Consider the following 19,364-nt stretch of genomic DNA (forward strand, 5'->3'; position numbering starts at 1 on the left):
AAACAAATAAAAATAAATAAAAACATGCCTCTAAAAAAAAAAAAAAAAAAAAAAACCTGCCTCTTCTTGCTTGCTTGCCTGAGCGTCTGTGAAGTTCTTGCTGTGGCTTTGTGAGACACCAACCCGTGGTGGTCTAGTGGCTGGGACTGGCTGGGAGACTAGACCTGCAAACCTACAATTTCGGTATCAACTCCCAAGTATACAAATTATTATTAAACTTTATATTTTGTTTTCTCCTTTTGTCAATCTAAAAGAATGAAGAAGGGCCTCCCCGGTGGCGCAGCGGTTGAGCGCTGGGTTGCGAAGCTGCCCGCGACCTCTGGGGCGCCGGTTCGATCCCCGGCTGCTCCCCGGCCACCGGGGGAGGGTCCCACATGGCAAGCAGTCCTCCCTGCCGCCCGCTGCTCCCCTCAGCAGTGTGTTTCGGTCCTTCTGCCTGCTCTGCTCCCCGCTCTGGCTCTGGTGAATTCTCTCACCCTCCCACGCTTCTGACTGTACCCAGTGCATGTATAAACAAAAACAAACAAACAAATAAAAATAAACATGCCTCTATAAAAAAAAAAAAATAAAATAAAAGAATGAAGAAGGGAAGGAACAACACCTCCCTTCCCCAATCCATCTTTCTTCTGTAAACTGACCGTAATTTTTGTTTGTTTATTGATAAGTAACAGCACTTCATCTATTAAATATGTTGCAAATATTTTTTCCCGGTTTGTAATTTGACTTTGGGTTACAAAGAAATATTACTTTTTTATTAATCTTTTCCTGTTTGGCTTCAAAGTGCTTGATTAGGTTTAGAAAGCTTTCTCCAAGAATTAAAAAAAATAATTCTCCCATATTTCCCCTCCTTTCTGGCCAGGGGAAAAGGAAGCCTCATTTAAAATTCTTAAGGGCCTCCCCGGTGGCGCAGAGGTTGAGCGATGGGTTGTGAAGCTGCCCGCAGCCTCTGCAGCGCCGGTTCGATCCCTGGCTGCTCCCCTGCGACTGGAGGAGGGTCCCACGTGGCGCACAGACCTCTCCTGCCGCCCGCTGCTCCCCTCAGCAGTGTGCTTAGGTCCTTCTGCCTGTTCTGCTCCCCGCTCTGGCTCTGGTGAATTCTCTCACCCTCCCGCGCTTCTGACTGTACCCAGTGCATGTATAAACAAATAAATTAATTAATTAATTAAAAAAAATTTTTTTAAATCTTGGGGCATCCCTGGTGGGGTTAAACACTAGGGTTAAGCACCTTACTATGAAGCAATTCGCAGTCTCTGCAGTACAAATTCGATTGTCAGCAGGCCAGGGAGCAACCTATGTGGCGCAGCAGACCTCTCCTGTCTCTCCCGCTGCTCCCCTCAGCAGTGTATTTCAGTGGATCTGCCTGTTCTGTTCCCCACTCCGTCTCTGGTGGATCCTCTCACCCCCTGCACTTCTAGCCTATTCCCCAGTTCTTGCATGCATAAAAAAATAAATCTTAAAAAAAATAAAATGCCTAAATCTTTAATCAATTCAGTGAATAGCGTATTCTACAGGGCAACCCCGATATGAAGTGGGCTGCCTGATTGTGGGTCCTCACCAGCATGCTTAAAAGGGACTTATAATAAGACTCAACTGCAGACTCAACTTCACGCGCATGCAAGGGAGGTAGAAGAGCAAGCTTTTTTTTTTTCTTCTTCTTTTTTTTTTTTTTTCTCCACCTGCTAGTTGTATCAGCTTTATCACATAAATCTCTTAAATGACAGAGCGAGGAGAAAAAGGAGTTAAAAGAGAAATGGTGAGGGCCTCCCTGGTGGCGCAGCGGTTGAGCACTGGGTTGAGAAGCTGCCCGCAGCCTCTGCGGCGCCGGTTCGATCCCTGGCTGCTCCCTGGTCACCGGAGGAGGGTCCCACATGGCGCGCAGACCTCTCCTGCCGCCCGCTGCTCCCCTCAGCAGTGTACTTAGGTCCTGCCCGCTCTGGTGAATTTTCACCCTCCCGCTCTTCTGACTATACCCAGTGCTTGTATTAAATAAATAAATTTAAAATAAAATACTTAAAAAAAAAAAAAAAAAAAGAGAGAGAAACGGTGAAAGGTTTTCCGTAAAGGTCGTCCGCTAGCCGGGCGGGGAGCCCAGCCTTTCCAGGCCAGCTTCGCCGCTCGCGGACCCGGGAGGCAGCGGAACGCAGGAGCGCGAGCCCGGAAGCCGGGCGGGCCGGTGCCCCAGGGCGGTGCAGCCGCGGCGGAGCTGTTTGGTGGGAACACCGGCTGCTCGCAGACGGCCGCGATGCTCCCCTCCCTGCAGGAGTCCCTGGATGGGGACGAAAAGGAGCTGGAGAGCAGCGAAGAGGGTGGCTCGGCCGAGGAGCGGAGACTGGAGCCGCCGCCTAGCAGCCACTACTGCCTCTACGGCTACCGCGGAAGCAGGTACAGGGTCCGGCCGCCCCTGCGTCCCTGCCCTGTCCCGGTCGCCCGGCCCCGCGGCCCATCCCCGTCCCCTCCCGCCGCTCCCAAGCGCCGTTTTCTCCCCTCCCGGCCGAGATCGCTGGCTTCAGGGGCTTCCTCGCCTCCGTGCCGTTGTTCCAGGCCCCGGACTTTTGTGCCAGGCCCTCTCAAGCCTCTGCCTCCCTCGCTGTCCTGTCATAGCGCCTGCCTGTCCTTTGTTCAGCGCACTGCCTCGCACGCTCAGTAGCGTCAGTTCCCAGCCCCCCACCTTGCTGTCATTATCTCCCCGCTTTCCTTCCTTTCCCCGCCCCCCCTCCCTTTGGTTACTCTCTGTCCTTGCTGCCTGTTTTTCCTCCTCCCCACCCGACTTCCCTGGGACGCTATTGGTACTGTCATGTCTGTTTTGTAGGGGATAGTTCCTGTACCCTTATGGATATTTAATTAACCTTTTCTCCACCCCTTAGATGACCTGGAGAAAGTAGGGACATTGTCATCCCTATTTTATGGTTTTATGAGGCCAGGCAGTGGTTGAGCCATGCACTTCTTACTTGAAGCATTTTGGTTGACTGCTGACCCCCACCCTGCTTGCAGGCTCCCCATTCTTCGTGTGAGTTTGAGCCCATATCTGATACCTGTATTGCTTTTGTGGCGTACAGATTGACACAGCAACGAGGGGACAGTGATGATGGAAGCCCAAGTGGCACAAGTGCAGAAACTCCCTCTGGTGATGATTTCAGGTAAAAACAGCTTGACCATGACCTATGTATGTGTTTTTATCTTCAGTGCTTCTTTGCCCTGTAGATGTTAGTCGGTACCCTATATCCACGTTCAGTGGTAATTTTTTTGCTTTCTCTAAATCAACCCATCCAACTCACCTATACCCCTATGAGCCTCATCTTTGTTTTGTTATTACTCATTCAAGGCTGGGATAAATCCAAATACTAATCACCTAGTGACCCTAAGTGACCCTAATCACTTAGTGACCCTAAGTGACTACCCAGAGACAATTATGCTGTTTCTTGGTTGGAACTCCAGTAAAACATTCAATATCATATTGGTATCAAGACATTTTTTAAAAAGCTGCTTTTATGTATGCATACAAGTGGGGGGTGAGAGGATTCACCAGAGACAGAGAGAAACAGAACAGGTGGATTGACTGAAATACACTGCTGAGGTGAGCAGCACGTGAGACAGGAGAGGTCTGCTGCGTCATGTGGGTCACTTCCCTGGCCTGGGATCAAACTCGTGCTTCAGTGGCTGTGGATAGCTTCATAGTGCTGTGTCTTAACCCCTTGCACCACCAGGGAGGCCCTGATATCAAGCAGTTTAAATCTAAAAACCCGGTCCACACACATGTTTGAATACACTTTCATGCTCTTCTACTACAGAATAGAATATAACAATCCCAGGAAAGCAGGGATTTGGTGGTACCTAGCATATGGTAGTTATTTAATACATATTCATTAAGTGAATAAATGAATAATCCTTAACACTTGATACAAAGTAGGTAGGATATAATACAGAAATATTATGTTCATTGATTGGATAATGGATGATTTAAGGAATTTTCCAGAAGTCCTAACAGTATTATGGCTATATTTGCATACTTATACATCTTTTTTTTTTAAAGATTTTACTTTTTTATGTATACAAGAACTGGAGTATAGGTCAGAGGTGCGGGGTGGGGTGGGGTGAGAGGATTCACCAGAGACAGAGTGGGGAACAGAACAGGCAGATTGACTGAAACACACTGCTGAGGGGAGCAGCAGGTGAGGCAGGAGAGGTCTGCTGCGCCATGTGGGTAGCTCCCTGGTTGGCCGGGGGATTGAACTCGTGCTGCAGAGGCTAAAGACAGCTTCATAGTGCTGCTCTCAGCCCATTGTGCCACCAGGGAGGCCCTGAGTTCATACATATATATTTTTTAAAGATTTATTTATTTTTATACAAGAATTGGGGTACAGGCCAGAGATGCCGGGGCGGTGGGGGGAGGGTGGTGGTGAGAGGATTCACCAGAGACAGAGCAAGGAACAGAACAGGCAGACTGACCGAAGTACACTGCTGAGGGGAGCAGCGGGCGAGACAGGAGAGTTCTGTCCTGCCATGTGGGTTTCTTTCTGGCGGGCCGGGAATCGAACTCGTGCTGCAGTGGCTACGGATTGCTTCATAGCTTGCGTCTTAACCCTTGCGCCACCAGGGAGGCCCTGAGTTCATATTTTTTAATGGGAAGTTTGATGATTGAAAAGGGAGACCTTTTCTTCCTGAATATTCAAATAATAGTCTCTGTTTATATTCTAACCTAAATCAAACTGAAATTTAAAATTTTATATAAATGATCACTTTGGTGATCATTTATATAAAATTTTAAATCACTTTGGTGATCATTAAAAAGTCATAAATGATCACCGAAGTGGTATGTTTATTCCTGGGATGTAGTTAGAATATTGCAGAAAGTGGAGGATGCACGAAATAGGATCTAGGAGAGTACAGAAGTTAGTAAAGTGATAAATGTAGTGATGGGTAGAAGAAGGAAGGGTCCACTGGAGGCTAGTGATCATTAATTTAAAATGAGATAAGACATCGTTGATGTGAGTTTTTGCCCCACGACATTCCACCGCATAGGTGCAGGTGCAGCATAGACAGAGAGTTGGACTAACCAGGCTGAAGTTTCTCTAAGCAAATATAGTAAGGTGAAAACAACAATGGGGGTGAATGAGAACTTGTGTAGGGGTGTGATTATAGTGACTGATCATGCAATTCAAGCTGAATATAGAGAGGTGCAGTGAGGAAAATGGGAAATTGGAGGGACTATGAAAAAGAGTGGGGCATCCCTGGTGGTGCAAAGGGTTAAGACGCAGCAGTATTAAGCTAAATGCAGCCACTGCAGCACGAGTTCAATTCCTGACAAGGGAGCTGACCCACATGGTGCGGCAGACCTCTCCTGACTGGCCCGCTGCTCTCCTTAGCAGTGTATTTCAGTCAGTCTGCCTGTTCTACTCCCTACTCTGTCTCTGGTAAAGCCTCTCACCCCCTGCATCTCTGGCCTGCACCCCAGCTCTTATATGCATAAATAAATAAAACTTAAAAAAAAAAAGAAAAGAAAAAGAGGGAATGCCAGGATTGGGGGTCCCAGTGGAGTCACAGTACGAGAAGGATGTAGTGCAGAGAAAGGACTATTTTACATTGTTCAGTGAGGTAGGAGGTGCTTGGTGATGTAAATTCCTAGAAGTGTCTCTAACTTGAGTTAGAGAGAAAACTCCCTCAAAGTCCTTAAAGAGACTCTGGCCTTTGGAATATTCTGTTTGATTTATGGTGTATGAATGCAGTAGTTCACTGATAAGGAATGTGTGTCTCTCTTTGTCAAGCCTCTCCTTGGTGGATACTAATCTACCATCTGAAATGGAGCCAGAGCTGCGCAGTTTCATTGCTAAGCGTCTTTCCAAGGGAGCAGTCTTTGAAGGGCTGGGTAATGTTGCATCTGTGGAGCTGAGGTAAGTGTAAAATGTGCTGTGTCTTGAGTTTTTATTTCTGAGTTAAATATGAGAAGTGGTGAGAAACACCAAAAGATCAACCTTTATTAAACCTGCAGTGTTCATCTCTTTCCTCTGGCAGCCAAAGCACTAGGCCACACACTTAAACATTTATGGATGAAATTCATTGACTAGCGGAGACCCTACCTTCCAGGTGTACTTAATTTCATTTTGTACTTGGAAGAAATGAATTAATTACCCAAACTGAAACTGTATACTTGGCATTTGTAAGGTGCTTTCACAGATTTTGATGCCATTCTCCCTATAAAAGGAAGCAGCAGATAGACACTCTTAATTTCAGTTTCAGTTGAGGAAATAAACTCTTAAGTTAGGTCACAACACTGATTACATCAGTGGCATTCAGGCTTAAACATAGGAATCCACTGTTGAATTCCAGCTCTCTTTCAATTACACCTCTTTTTTAAAAAAAGATTTACTGGGCCTCCCCCGTGGCGCAGCGGTTGAGCGCTGGGTTGCGAAGCTGCCCGCAGCCTCTGCAGCGCTGGTTCGATTCCCGGCTGCTCCCCGGCCACCAGAGGAGGGTCCCACATGGTGCGCAGACCTCTCCTGCCGCCCGCTGCTCCCCTCAGCAGTGTACTTCGGTCCTTCTGCCTGCTCTGCTCCCCGCTCTGGCTCTGGTGAATTCTCTCACCCTCCCGCACTTCTGACTGTACCCAGTGCATGTATAAACGAAAAACGAACAAACAAGTAAATAAATAAAACATGCCTCTATAAAAGAAAAAAAAAAAAACTTGCAAAACACTTTAAAAAAAAAAAATAAAAAAGATTTACTTATTTATGAATAGAAGTACTGGGGTATAGGCCAGATGTATGGGGGGTAAGGATTCACCAGAGACAAAGTGGGGAGCAGAACAGGCAGATCCACTGAAACACACTGCCAAGTGGGCAAGACAGGAGAGGTCTGTTGCGCCATATGTGGGCCATCTCCCTGACCAGAGAAAGACCCCAGGACGCAGTGGTTATAGTGCTGAGACTCAACCTCTAGGCCACCAGGGAGGCGCTCATTACATCACTTGATGGTAGTTCACTTCAGATCATGATGTTGGTATCAAGGATTATGGGCCACAGCCCAAAGATAAGGCCACTGGATAAATATGTTGCATCTGCCTAGAGCTTCAATACTTTGTGAAGGTTTGTGGAGGGAGAGAACATGCTTAAAGTAAACATGGAAAAACTATGAGTGAGTGAAATTCACGTGAATTTTTCACATAAGACAAGACAATTCAAACAGGGGCTACCTACCCTCGTGGTGCAAGGGGTTAAGAAGCAACCTATGAAGCAATCCGCAGCCTCTACAGCATGAGTTTGATCCCCGGCTGGCCAGGGAGCAACCCACATGGCGCAGCAGACCTCTCCTGACTCGCCCACTACTCCCCTCAGCAGTGTATTTCAGTCAGTCTGCCTGTTCTGTTCCCCACTCTGTCTCTGGTGAATCCTCTCACTCCCCCACACCTCTGACCTGTACCCCAGCTCTTGTATGCATAAATAAATAAATCTTTAAAAAAAAAAGAGAGAGAGAATTCAAACAAGTTCCATGTTTGTCAGGTGCTGCTTTAGTTAAAGGCCATCATGGAATATGTTTTATTTCCTCTGCTATTACAAGGAAACCAAGGAAAAGTCTGGGAAGCTCTCGCTAGTGGGCAGTCTAACAGTATTGCCAAATCAAGATGTCCAGGCTTTAGAGCAAGCCACAAATTAGATGTATCAGTTATCAAAATAATACATTTTACCTTTTTCTTTTCTAGAACCCCAGGTTATCGGGTCGGATGTTATTACTGCCTTTTCCAACAAGAAAAACCGCTTCCTGAAACAGCAACAACGGACTCTGAGAGTAACACTTCAGAGTATGTGGTCTGTTTTTTAGGAGGTTCTGAAAAAGGACTTGAGCTATATCCTTTCTTTGGTCTTTGAGAATATCAGGAAATTTTGGGAAGGCAGTGGATTAACTACTAACCTCTAGAAAGCTTTTCTTTCCTTCTTTCTTTCTTTCTTTCTTTCTTTCTTTCTTTCTTTCTTTCTTTCTTTCTTTCTTTCTTTCTTTCTTTCTTTCTTTCTTTCTTTCTTTCTTTCTTTCTTTCAAGATTAATTAATTAATTAAATATATTTTAAAAAGATTTATTTATTTATTTATACAAGCACTGGGTACAGTCAGAAGTGCGGGAGGGTGAGAGAATTCACCAGAGCCAGAGCGGGGAGCAGAACAGGCAGAAGGACTGAAGTGCACTGCTGAGGGGAGCAGCGGGCGGCAGGAGAGGTCTGTGCGCCATGTGGGACCCTTGCCGGAGGCCTGGGATCGAACTGATGCTGCAGAGGCTGCGGGCAGCTTCACAGCCCAGCGCTCAACCGCTGCGCCACCAGGGAGGGCACAAGATTTATTTATTTATGAATAGAAGAACTGGGGTGTAGGCCAAAGATGCAGGGTTGGGGGAAGGTTGAGAGAATTCACCAGAGACAGTGGGGAGCAGAACAGGCAGATCTACTGAAAGACACTGCTGAGGGGAGCAGCAGGCAAGACAGGAGAGGTCTTCTACGTTATGTGTGTCAGCTCCCTGGCCAGGGATCGAACTCAGTCTCTAGCGGTGATAGCATGAGACTGAGATTTAACCCCTAGGGCACCAGAGGCCCTAGAAAGCTTTTCTTTTCTTTTTTTTTTTAAGATTTAATTTATGCATACAAGAGCTGGGGTACAGACCAGAGGTGTGGGGGGTGAGTGGATTCACCAGAGACAGAGTGGGGTGCAGAACAGGCAGACTGACTGAAATACACTGCTGATGGGAGCAGTGGGCAAGAAAGAAGAGGTCTGCTTCGCTGTGTGGGTTGCTCCCTGGCTGGCTGGGGATCGAACTCTGCAGAGGCTGCGATTGCTTCATAGTGCGGTGCTTAACCCCTTGTTCACCAGGGAGGCCCCCAGAAAGCTTTTCTACCCCTCTGTATTTACTTGAATTTTTTGTCTTCCTATGACCAGTTTATCTTGGCTTATTTTAATCACAGTTTGCATCATTTGAGAATTGTGTATTGAGAGATAAAACAGTACTTTGATGTATCCTTTATTGCTTCCTTAAGAACACACTTTCAGACTTGAATTGGACAAGTATATTCAAGGGCTAAGAAATAACCTGAACTGCGAGGTAAGGTGAATCATTTAATAGGGTTTTTTTTTAAAGATTTATTTATTTATTTAAGCAAGCACTGGGGTACAGTCAGAAGCGTGGGAGGGTAAGAGAATTCACCAGAGCCAGAGCAGAGAGCAGAACAGGCAGACTGACGAAGTACACTGCTGAGGGGAGCAGTGGGCGGCAGGAGAGGTCTGCGCCATATGGGACCCTCACCCAGCGGCCGGGGATCAAACCGGCGCTGCAGAGGCTGTGGGCAGCTTCGCAACCCAGTGCTCAACTGCTGCACCACCGGGGAGGCTCTCATTTAATAGTTTTTTAAGACAGAGATGTTTAATATACTGTAATGACATAGTTATCAGACCATACAGGTGGACACCTAAATTCTGAAAAAGTGCTACTTTGTGGGTAGTAGAAAGATGATTGTTAAAAGAAACAGAAATGTAGTCCTATATATGCTCCTGATGTTTTGTATACATGAAAAATTCAGTTCTTTAAATTCCATGGCATCTGGTAGTACACCAAATGAGGAAAAGATGCTCTTTGCCTGATTTTTAGGAACATAAGCTTTATATTCTGGTTAGAACCAATGATCCATGATACTATGCTTCTGGCACTGGACATAATACACAGTGTTATGACTATCTGCATTTCAATGTTTAAGACTTTGGGGAAACATTCTATTTTTCATTAATTTGTCTTTTATGAGTTACATACATCCATATCAATTAATTCATTAATTTATCCATACCTTTTAAGAACTATGCATTCAACTTGTTGCAATTGTTAAAGCCATGTCTCTTATAAGTTTGCGACCCATTACATGTGGTAATGATTCCTTTTACATATTACTGCAGAAGAGGAAAGGGTAGCATAGGAATGAGCCAGGGACCTGTGTCCAGAGGAAGCTCTCCCAAGCTGGAGCTATTCCTGGCTGACACTAGTCCCCAGAGAGTAGTACAGCCAGGAAAGCCAAGCATGCTCATGCACGGCAGCATGTCTGACGACTGGAGTGGGCTTGAGTGCTCTGACAAGTTAACTTTTCTTCCTTATTCACATTTGGAATGTGAATGAATTCTCTGTCTACACTCATTTATTCACCAGGCATATAATAAGCTCATACACGGATATTTCAGACCCTGCAGCAGGGGCTGGAGAGACAAGGATTTCTAAGAAAGTATCTCCAGTGAGTAGTGTGTGTGGTGTGTGGTGGGGGGATGCCCAGCTCTTGCCAGTGAAGAAATAACATGGGACCCTGTTCAGTCTCTTCCATTTATGTAAACATTTCTTAGTAGATCTTTTAAGAAACTCAGTACAGAATTGATCCTCAATCCTTTAATTTCTGACATGCCCAGGAAAGTTGTATCCTAATTCCTTTTTCTGGAGTTCGTAGTGTTAGCTTAAAAAAGGAGGTGTATGTTGCCAGTTCTTTTTACTGACAGAAGTATGGAGAAGAAAATGTGAAGTCCTCTAAGCTGTGTTAAGTCCATTTGCTTTTGTTAAAGCAAATGACATTCTCTCTTAATCTAGGAAAGGGGTCTGGAAAACCACATAAAATCCTACCTGAGCAGCTGGTTTGAAGATGTCGTATGTCCAATCCAAAGGGTGGTTCTTCTCTTTCAGGAGAAGCTCACCTTTCTGCTACATGCTGTAAGTATTCCCCAAACAAAAGCATTTCCTTACTCAAGAATCACTGTGGCATGGGAGCCTCCCTGGAGGCTCAAGGGGTTAAGCACAGCACTGTGAAGCTGTCCTGCAGCCTCTGCAGCACAAGTTCGCTCCCCAGCCAGGCAGGGAGCAACCCACATGGCGCAGCAGACCTCTCCTGTCTCGCCCACTGTTCCCCTCAGCGGTGTATTTCCATCAGTCTGCCTGTGCTGGTCCCCACTTTGTCTCTGATGAATCCTCTCACTCCCTGCACCTTTGGCCTGTACCCCAGTTCTTGTGTGCATAAATAAATAAATCTTAAAAAAAAAAAAAAAGAATCACTGTGGCAGAGTTTGGATTATTTAGAGACATTATTATCTTTGAACATTGCTCCCCCCAGCCCCTAGTATCCATTCAAACTATGCTTGCTAGGGAGGGCCTCTCTGGTGGCACAGGGGTTAAAGACACAGCATTATCAAGCTATTGCCAGCCATTGCAATATGAGTTTGATCCCCAGCCAGGGAGCTAACCCACATGGTGCAGCAGACCTCCTATCTTGCCTGCTGCTCCCCTCAGCAGTGTATTTCAGTAGATCTGCCTATTTTGCTTCTCACTCTGTCTCTGGCGAATCCTCTCATCCGCCACACCTCTGGCCTATACCCCACTTCTTTTTTTTTTAAGATTTATTTTATTTATTTATGCATATAAGAGCTGGGGTATAGGCCAGAGGTCTGGGGCAGGGGAGGGGGGTGGTGAGAGGATTCACCAGAGACAGAGTGGGGAGTAGCACAGACAGACTGACAGAAATACACTGTTGAGGGGAGCAGCGGGCGAGACAGGAGAGGTCTGCTGCACCATGTGGGTAGCTCCCTGGCTGAGGATCAAACTTCTGCTTCAGTGGCTGCTGATAACTTGATAGTGTTGAAACTAAACCTCTCGGCCACCAGGGAGGCCCACACACCCCATTTCTTGTATACATAAGTAAGTAAATCTTTAAACAAACAAACTATGCTTGCTATTAAGATTTTTTTTTGGGCCTCCCCGGTGGCGCAGCGGTTGAGCGCTGGGTTGCAAAGCTGCCCGCGGCCTCTGCGGCGCCGGTTCCATCCCCGGCTGCTTCCCGGCCACCGGAGGAGGGTCCCACATGGCGCGCAGACCTCTCCTGCCGCCCGCTGCTCCCCTCAGCAGTGTACTTCGGTCCTTCTGCCTGCTCTGCTCCCCGCTCTGGCTCTGGTGAATTCTCTCACCCTCCCGTGCTTCTGACTGTACCCAGTGCATGTATAAACAAAACAAACAAACAAATAAAGAAAGAAAGAAAACATGCCTCTATAAAAAAAAAAATAAAGTGTACACTTCCATGTTTAAAAAAAAAAAAAAAAAGATTTTTTTTTTTGTATTTACTGTATTTGCTCATAGTTACATTACTATGGTAGGATTGCAAATACTGAGTCTTCCTGGTAAGTAATTTTAAGTAATTACTTTTTGAAGTAATCTGGGAGATGTATACTTTTCAAAAAATTGGAAATTGGAGTAGGAAAACAAAAATTCCAAATGGTTTCTACTATATAAGTATCCAAATGAAAAAATGAAAAATTCCCAGACAAGGAAGTCTTCAATAAATGGCTCAGTTTTTCATTTAAATATGTATTTGGGGGGCCTCCCCAGTGGAGCACAGCGCTGTAAAGCTGTCCGCAGCCTCTGCAGCGCAGGTTGGATTCCTGGCCGGCCAGAGAGATTCCCACATAGCACAGCAGACTTCTCCTGCCGCACCTGCTGCTCCTCTCAGCAGTGTATTTCAGTCGTCTGCCTGTTCTGCTCCCCACTCTGTCTCTGGTGACTCCTCTCACCCTCCCACACCTCTGGCCTGTGCCCCAGCTCTTGTATAAAAATAAATAAATATTTAAATAAATAAATATGTAGTAGGTAAGGGCAACTGTGCTGGCCTAGAGGGTAAGTTGCAACGCTATCACCGCCATAGCCTGAGTTCGATCCAGGGCAAGGAGCAACCCCACATGGCGCAGCAGGCCTCTCCTGTCTTGCCCGCTGCTCCCCTCAACAGTGTATTTCGGTAGTTCTGCCTGTTCTGCTCTCCACTCTGTCTCTGGTGAATTCTCTCACCCCGTGCACCTCTGGCCTACACCCCAGTTCTTCTAAATAAATAAGTCTTAAATAAATAAGTCTTTAAAAATAAGATATAAATAAAGACATAAATAAATAAATCTTAATAAGTCTTAAAATAAATAAGTATAAGTAAATATGTCTTAAAATAAGACATAAATAAATAAGTCTTAAAAAAAATGTGGTGGGTAAATGCAACTGAGACAGGATGGTCCGTTGAGGGAGGGGGCACAGCATTGTTTCAGGCTAAGCATGGTTTGGGAGAGCTCCAGGGTTGTGCCCATCAAGCATCTTCTGAGGAAAGTGATGTTTAGTCATGAGTAGCTGCTCTACCAGGAAAACTGTTATCTGTGAAGCTTTTTATTCTCTTGTAGGCCCTGAGTTATACTCCTGTCGAGGTTAAGGAATCAGATGAAAAAACAAAGAGAGACATTAACAGGTAATGAACATCATTTTTGGAAAGAGAGGAACTTTTTATGTTTTTTTTTTTTTTTAAAGATTTATTTATTTATTTATACAAGCACTGGGTACAGTCAGAAGCGCGGGAGGGTGAGTGAATTCACTAGAGCCAGAGCGGGGAGCAGAGCAGGCAGAAGGACTGAAGTACACTGCTGAGGGGAGCAGCGGGCGGCAGGAGAGGTCTGCGCGCCATGCGGGACCCTCCTCCAGTGGCCGGGGAGCAGCCGGCGATCGAACCGGCGCTGCAGAGGCTGCAGGCAGCTTCGCAATCCAGTGCTCAACTGGTGCGCCACCAGGGAATCCCCACTTTTTATGTTTTTAAAGCCCCCTTAGTGCAGAATGAATTTGCTTTCTCCATCCTGTCCTTCATTACTGTTGATGGAAAAGGACTTTGTGTGTCCAGGTTTCTGAGCGTGGCCAGTCTTCAAGGCCTTATTCATGAAGGCACCATGACATCTTTGTGCATGGCCATGTCGGAGGAGCAGCACAAGTCTGTCGTCATCGACTGCAGTAGCTCCCAGCCTCAGTTCTACAATGCAGGTGAGCTGCATCTCTGAAACAGCTTTCTTGGGGCTCTGATGTGTCTCCTTTTTTGCACTCAGAACCAGTGATTCAGACTTATCCTTCCTTCCATCTGCTATTTGACATGTTTATCCCAAACTCACCAAAACCAATATTAATTGTAGGAACATGGAAATCACATCATGCCTAGCAGTTCCATTCCCGTGTACATAGAGAAACGCTTATTATGTACATAGAGACAAATATAAAAATGTTTATAAAGGCATTGTTTGAAATAGCAAAAAATTCGAAGCAGCTTAAATGTCAATCAACAGGAAAACTATTTTCAGATAGTGAAATACAGTATAGCAGTGAAATAAATGAACTAGAGCTATGTGTCTCAGTATAGCTTGTACATACACTATTTAGTGAAACAGACATTTAGGAAAAATACGTAAGGGTTTAACATACCCAAGATAACACTACATAGGGTTTAGAGATAAAAACAGTATGTGGCAAAAGTTTAAAGAAATTCATGGAAATGATAACTCTATCTGATGAAAAGGAAGAAGGGGGTTGAAGTTGGTACGAGGCACATAGGGACGTCAACCATTGTGTTATTTCCTAACCAAGTGGTGAGTACAGTACTTTTTTATACCATTGTAGATGTCTTAAATAATTCACTATAAAAAGAAATAATTTATAAAAAGAAAGAATATCTTCCACTTTGTAGGATTTCATTTTATTTATTTACTTTTTCTATAATATAGGAAGCAACCGGTTTTGTGAGGATTGGATGCAGGCTTTTTTAAATGGTGCTGAAGGAGGTAACCCTTTTCTTTTTCGACAAATAGTGGAGAACTTTAAACTAAAGGTAAGTAGTTGGCGGTGTGCCAAGTACCACCTAATTTTTGTTTGAATTTTAATTAGTATCAGTAGCAGAGTAACAAGTCTTTACAGCAGTGATATCTATTAAGTAGGACATTCTCAAACCTAGTATCTTCAGAAGACTATTAGTTTTTGCATTTTTCACTGGCTTCTGCATACATATCATTTTATTTCTAATTAATTGGGTTGAATGCTTATATCTTAGGGACGTCAGTCTTATAATTTGTGACATGTCTTAGTTGGAAAGCACATAAAAAGTGGTTCAGTGCCTAAGGGTTCAAAATTCTGGTGGGAAGTGGCCTGTTATCACCTTACTTAGGAGAGTTTAAGTAATTTTACTTTATATAAGAGATTTTGTTCTTATATATTGAAAAAGCACATTAGTGATAGAAAATGACAAATATTTAAAATAAAAAGCAAACATCTCACAACATACTGAGTTCTCAGGTAGATAGGAGGGTTTTTTTTAAAAAAGTTTTACTTTTATTTATGCATACAAGAAACTGGGGTGTAGGCGAGGGGTGAGAGGATTCACCAGAGGCAGAGTGGGGAGCAGAACAGGCAGATCTACTGAAATACACTGCTGAGGGGAACAGCAGGTGAGACAGGAGAGGTCTGCTACACCATGTGGGTTTCTCCCTGGTTGTGGATCAGATCAAACTCAGGCCTCAGTGGTTGGTGATTGCTTGATAGTGCTGAGACTTTAACCCCTGTGCCACCAGGGAGGCCCCGGTAGGAGGTATATTTTAGGCTTCATTGTTATCTTACTGAACACATCTTTAACTGGGTATCCTTTTCTAGGCCATACAAGACACAAATAATTTGAAGAGATTTATCCGACAGGCAGAAATGAATCATTATGCTTTATTTAAATGTTACATGTTCCTAAAGAACTGTGGTAGTGGAGACATCCTTTTGAAGATTGTTAAAGTGGAGCATGAAGAAATGCCAGAAGCCAAAAATGTGGTAGCTGTCCTGGAAGAATTTATGAAAGAAACTCTCTCCCTAAGTTTTTGATCATAAGTTTTGAGATGATTATATTGTGAAGTTGTACATTGGAGCCTTGGTGGTGGTGTAATTGTTCAGAAGATTGCTATTTAAGATTATCTGAAATGCATTCCAGGTATCTTCATTTTTTACTTTTAAATTTTAACTTAATTAAACATAAAAATCTGAGGAACAGCTTCACTGAGTCATAGATAAATATATATTGGAGTTGTAGAATTTTGGTATTATCTCTGGTGCCATAAATTTAGACTTACAAAGTTGTTGGTTAAAAAACTCCAGGGGTGATTTTTGTGGCTTCTCCTAGAAGTTTGCTGTAGTATTTAGAAATTTTTCCTCCCAGAAAAATCATAATACTTCTCAATAAATTACAGCTTCCTTAAAAAATAATTCCTAGTTTAGGGCAGATTAGCACAGTCACACCATCTCAGAGACAGATATGTGCATCCTGTGGGTGCTTGACAGATTTTTTTTTTTGGTCTGGTTGATAATGGCATGAACAATGAAACCAGCTTTAAGTCAATGTGCAAATCATGAGTCTGTAAGAAATTAAAAAGAACTTAAATATAAAGCATTGTTTCTGATAGAAAGCTCCTGCAGATTGGCCCCTATCTTCATTTATTCACAGTTATTTTCTTTTAGATGAAAATGTTGGAGTTTTTAAACAATGTCCAGAAAAAGAAACAAAGGACATAAATTTTATAAGCAAACTGTAATATAAAGAACAGAGTTACTCATTGATTTTAGTTTTTTGTACATCTGTTACAAGCCTCATATTGTTTTACTCTGAATCAGTTGAAAGCACTCTCAGCTAGAGCCATCTATAATTCCCATGGAAGCAGATTGTAGCTACACACACCATTACAGTTTGTTCTGCATAGCTCTTTAATAAGTCCATTTGATAATGATTTTTTTGTTTAGAAGATCAAAAGTCTTGTATTCTCACTGCCCTCAGGATGCTCAGAGGAATACAAGCCCATAAAAGTGAGGAATCCTTTCTTAAACTCATCTGAATTCACATTAAGTGCTGAGTTTTAACTTTTGAAATGACTGACAATGGCCTTCTCCTTTCTCCTTTACAAAAGTCTGTGGACATGACTCATCAAGCCATTTCTTTTCCTTTAATGAGAAATACAATTCAGGATCTTCATAAAGGCTTTCATATGGTTTTAAACTTTAATAACTTGGATTGTAGGCAGTGTAGAAAAAAATCTAAACACTTCATAGCATTAAATTCAGAACTATGGGAAATCAGCAATTTTATGACACTACGTTTGAATCTGAGTTTTTCTAATGTACCTTGTTGCTCACTTGGAAATCATTTTTTTAATAAGCATAATTAGAATGTTGACATTTTGAGCCTGGGAATTATTTTTCATTTTCAAATTCACAGCTCATTCGTGAGTCCATGTTGTAAATGATATTTAAAGCAAATGCTTCAAATCACTTTATGATTATAGGCAACGTATATTTAATATATTCTTTACATGTATTTATGTACATGTACATATTTTGTAATGTAGACTCACTAAATTACACAGTTGTATACAATACAATCTTATTTTAAGTCTGTGACAGGCCGCATGTCACTGCTGTCAATAAGGAAACTGGTGACATGGAATTACCTTGTTGGCCATGAGAAGAAACTCACAGAGCTCATGACCAGAAACATGTACTGTATTCAAATTTCGATAAGCTAATGTACTAACTTTTAAAATTTTAAAAAGGATTTGTTCAGCTGTGGAATACATTTGTGTACTTTTTGTATGCTATACAGACGAAATGTATGTCATGGAAAAATGGTTTCATTTTATCTGTAATTACATTTGTAATAATAATAATAATAATAATAGCAACTTAGTTTTTCACCAACGCAGTCATTTTTATTTAATGAGCTTGCTTCTCAAGCCTAACATTTTTACTAATTTGCAACAAGTTTATGGGGAAATTATACTTATTATGCTAAGGAATTTGTTGAAGAAAACCAAGTTGCCTGCTGGGATACACCCTTCTGCATCAGGCAGGGTATAAGAGCAATTTCCATCACAATGTTTTATTCATTGTCTAGCAAAGTTGCACGTAGAACTCAATAACCCAAGTCATCCTCTTTCTCTTATTTATTATTGACCATGACAGAATGCCTGTCTTTTTTTTTTAAGATTTATTTATTTATGCATACAAGAGCTGGGGTACAGGCCAGAGGTGTGTGTGTGGAGCGGAGGGTGAGAGGATTCACCAGAGACAGAGTGGGGAGCAGAACAGGCGGGTCTACTGAAATACACTGCTGAGGGGCACAGTGGGCAAGTCAGGAGAGGTCTGCTGCGCCATGTGGGTCACCTCCTTGGCCAGGGATCGAACTGGTGCTCATGCTGCAGTGGCTGCCAATAGCTTCATAGTGCTGAGACTTAACCCCTTGCACCACCAGGGAAGCCCAGAATGCCTGTCCTTTACTAGAGGCTCACTTATGCCAGATGCTAGGAAAAACTACAGGCTTTTTGGAAGTAAGATTCAGTTACTGGGACCACGCTTTCCTAACCATGTGTCCTCTCAGTAATGGAAATCCTCCTGGCTTGCATGAATTCTTTCCACTTGGAGTTCTAAGAAGGCAGTTCCAGTTCTACAATTGCTAAATTTCCTAACAACCTGTGCTTTCACAGACTTTAAAACATATGGATACATCTGAGTTAGCAGTTCTAGATTCTGGAATCAGGGTTGATAGGAAGTAGTAATATATAATAGCTGTAGATTTTCTTATAAATACTTCTAGGAGGGCTGACCAAGTGGAGATCCTTTTGAGTGAACACCAAGTGAATATTCCAAGTTAATTACTATGACTGGATGCACCCCCCTGCCCCACCCCCCCCCGACACAGTTCAGTGAGGCTGAACTTTATTTTTTTTTTTTTTTAAGATTTTATTTATTTATTTATTTATTTATACAAGCACTGGGTACAGTGAGAAGCGCAGGAGGGTGAGAGAATTCACCAGAGCCAGAGCGGGGAGCAGAGCAGGCAGAGGGACCAAAGTACACTGCTGAGAGGAGCAGCGGGCGGCAGGAGAGGTCTGCGCACCATGTGGGACCCTCCTCCAGTGGCCGGGGAGCAGCTGGGGATCGAACCGGCGCCTCAGAGGCCGCGGGCAGCTTCGCAACCCAGCGCTCAACCGCTGCGCCACCGGGGAGGCCCGAGGCTGAACTTTAAACAGCACCCTGACACAGTGTCCTTGAAGTCCTATACAAATAACCTGAGACTGAAAGCATGAGCTTTGGAACCAGGCAGCAGTCTGGGGAGTGAATTCAGAGCCATGTCCTTCCAGCAAATTATTAAAGAATTTTCTAAGCTTTTCTTTAATCTGTACCTACTTCACACCAAATAGCGGTGTGACTAAATGAGAGTAATATATTGAAATGCCTCACCCAGTGTCTGGCACATAGTAGGAGCTCAGTAAATTAACTCTATTTCCTAATTACTTTATCAACATACATCAAGTTTTTTGGTTTTTTTTTTTTTTTAAACTTATTAAATCAATGACAATTTGGTGGGAGGGAGGAACCAGAAAAGAGGGAATGCTAGGTCAAGGGCAAAGCTAACTACACAGTCTCTGGCTGGTCAGAGTGCTCACCTTTAATGCTCAGGGGTTAGATTCTAAAACTGCCCAGTGAGAACGTCAGTGCTCAGAGAGGGTCC

The 19,364-nt window shown here is 43.6% G+C and overlaps 1 protein-coding gene across 1 annotated transcript; it reads left to right on the forward strand.

Moving 5' to 3' along the window:
• The first annotated feature begins 2,183 nt into the window (after positions 1-2,183).
• On the forward strand, positions 2,184-16,057 carry CUNH17orf75 (chromosome unknown C17orf75 homolog). The gene is made up of 10 exons (XM_037493836.2): positions 2,184-2,382; positions 3,057-3,137; positions 5,763-5,888; positions 7,694-7,837; positions 9,019-9,076; positions 10,592-10,711; positions 13,201-13,265; positions 13,689-13,825; positions 14,557-14,660; positions 15,476-16,057. Exons 1-10 carry the CDS (start codon positions 2,243-2,245, stop codon positions 15,689-15,691), a joined length of 1,191 nt encoding a protein of 396 aa, XP_037349733.1. The 5' UTR covers positions 2,184-2,242; the 3' UTR covers positions 15,692-16,057.
• The last annotated feature ends 3,307 nt before the right edge of the window (positions 16,058-19,364 follow it).

Source organism: Talpa occidentalis, unplaced genomic scaffold (genome assembly GCF_014898055.3).
Source record: "Talpa occidentalis isolate TD23 unplaced genomic scaffold, MPIMG_talOcc4v2.1 talOcc4.7, whole genome shotgun sequence".
Taxonomy (NCBI): domain Eukaryota; kingdom Metazoa; phylum Chordata; class Mammalia; order Eulipotyphla; family Talpidae; genus Talpa; species Talpa occidentalis.

What these genes read in the sequence shown, in the direction of transcription:
- CUNH17orf75 (XM_037493836.2), top strand. Translation starts at nt 2,243, where the DNA reads ATGCTCCCCTCCCTGCAGGAGTCCCTGGATGGGGACGAAAAGGAGCTG. An exon ending in TCACCTTTCTGCTACATGCT is followed by an intron (nt 10,712 to 13,200) that starts GTAAGTATTCCC and finishes ATTCTCTTGTAG; the next exon opens with GCCCTGAGTTATACTCCTGT. An exon ending in ACAAAGAGAGACATTAACAG is followed by an intron (nt 13,266 to 13,688) that starts GTAATGAACATC and finishes TTGTGTGTCCAG; the next exon opens with GTTTCTGAGCGTGGCCAGTC.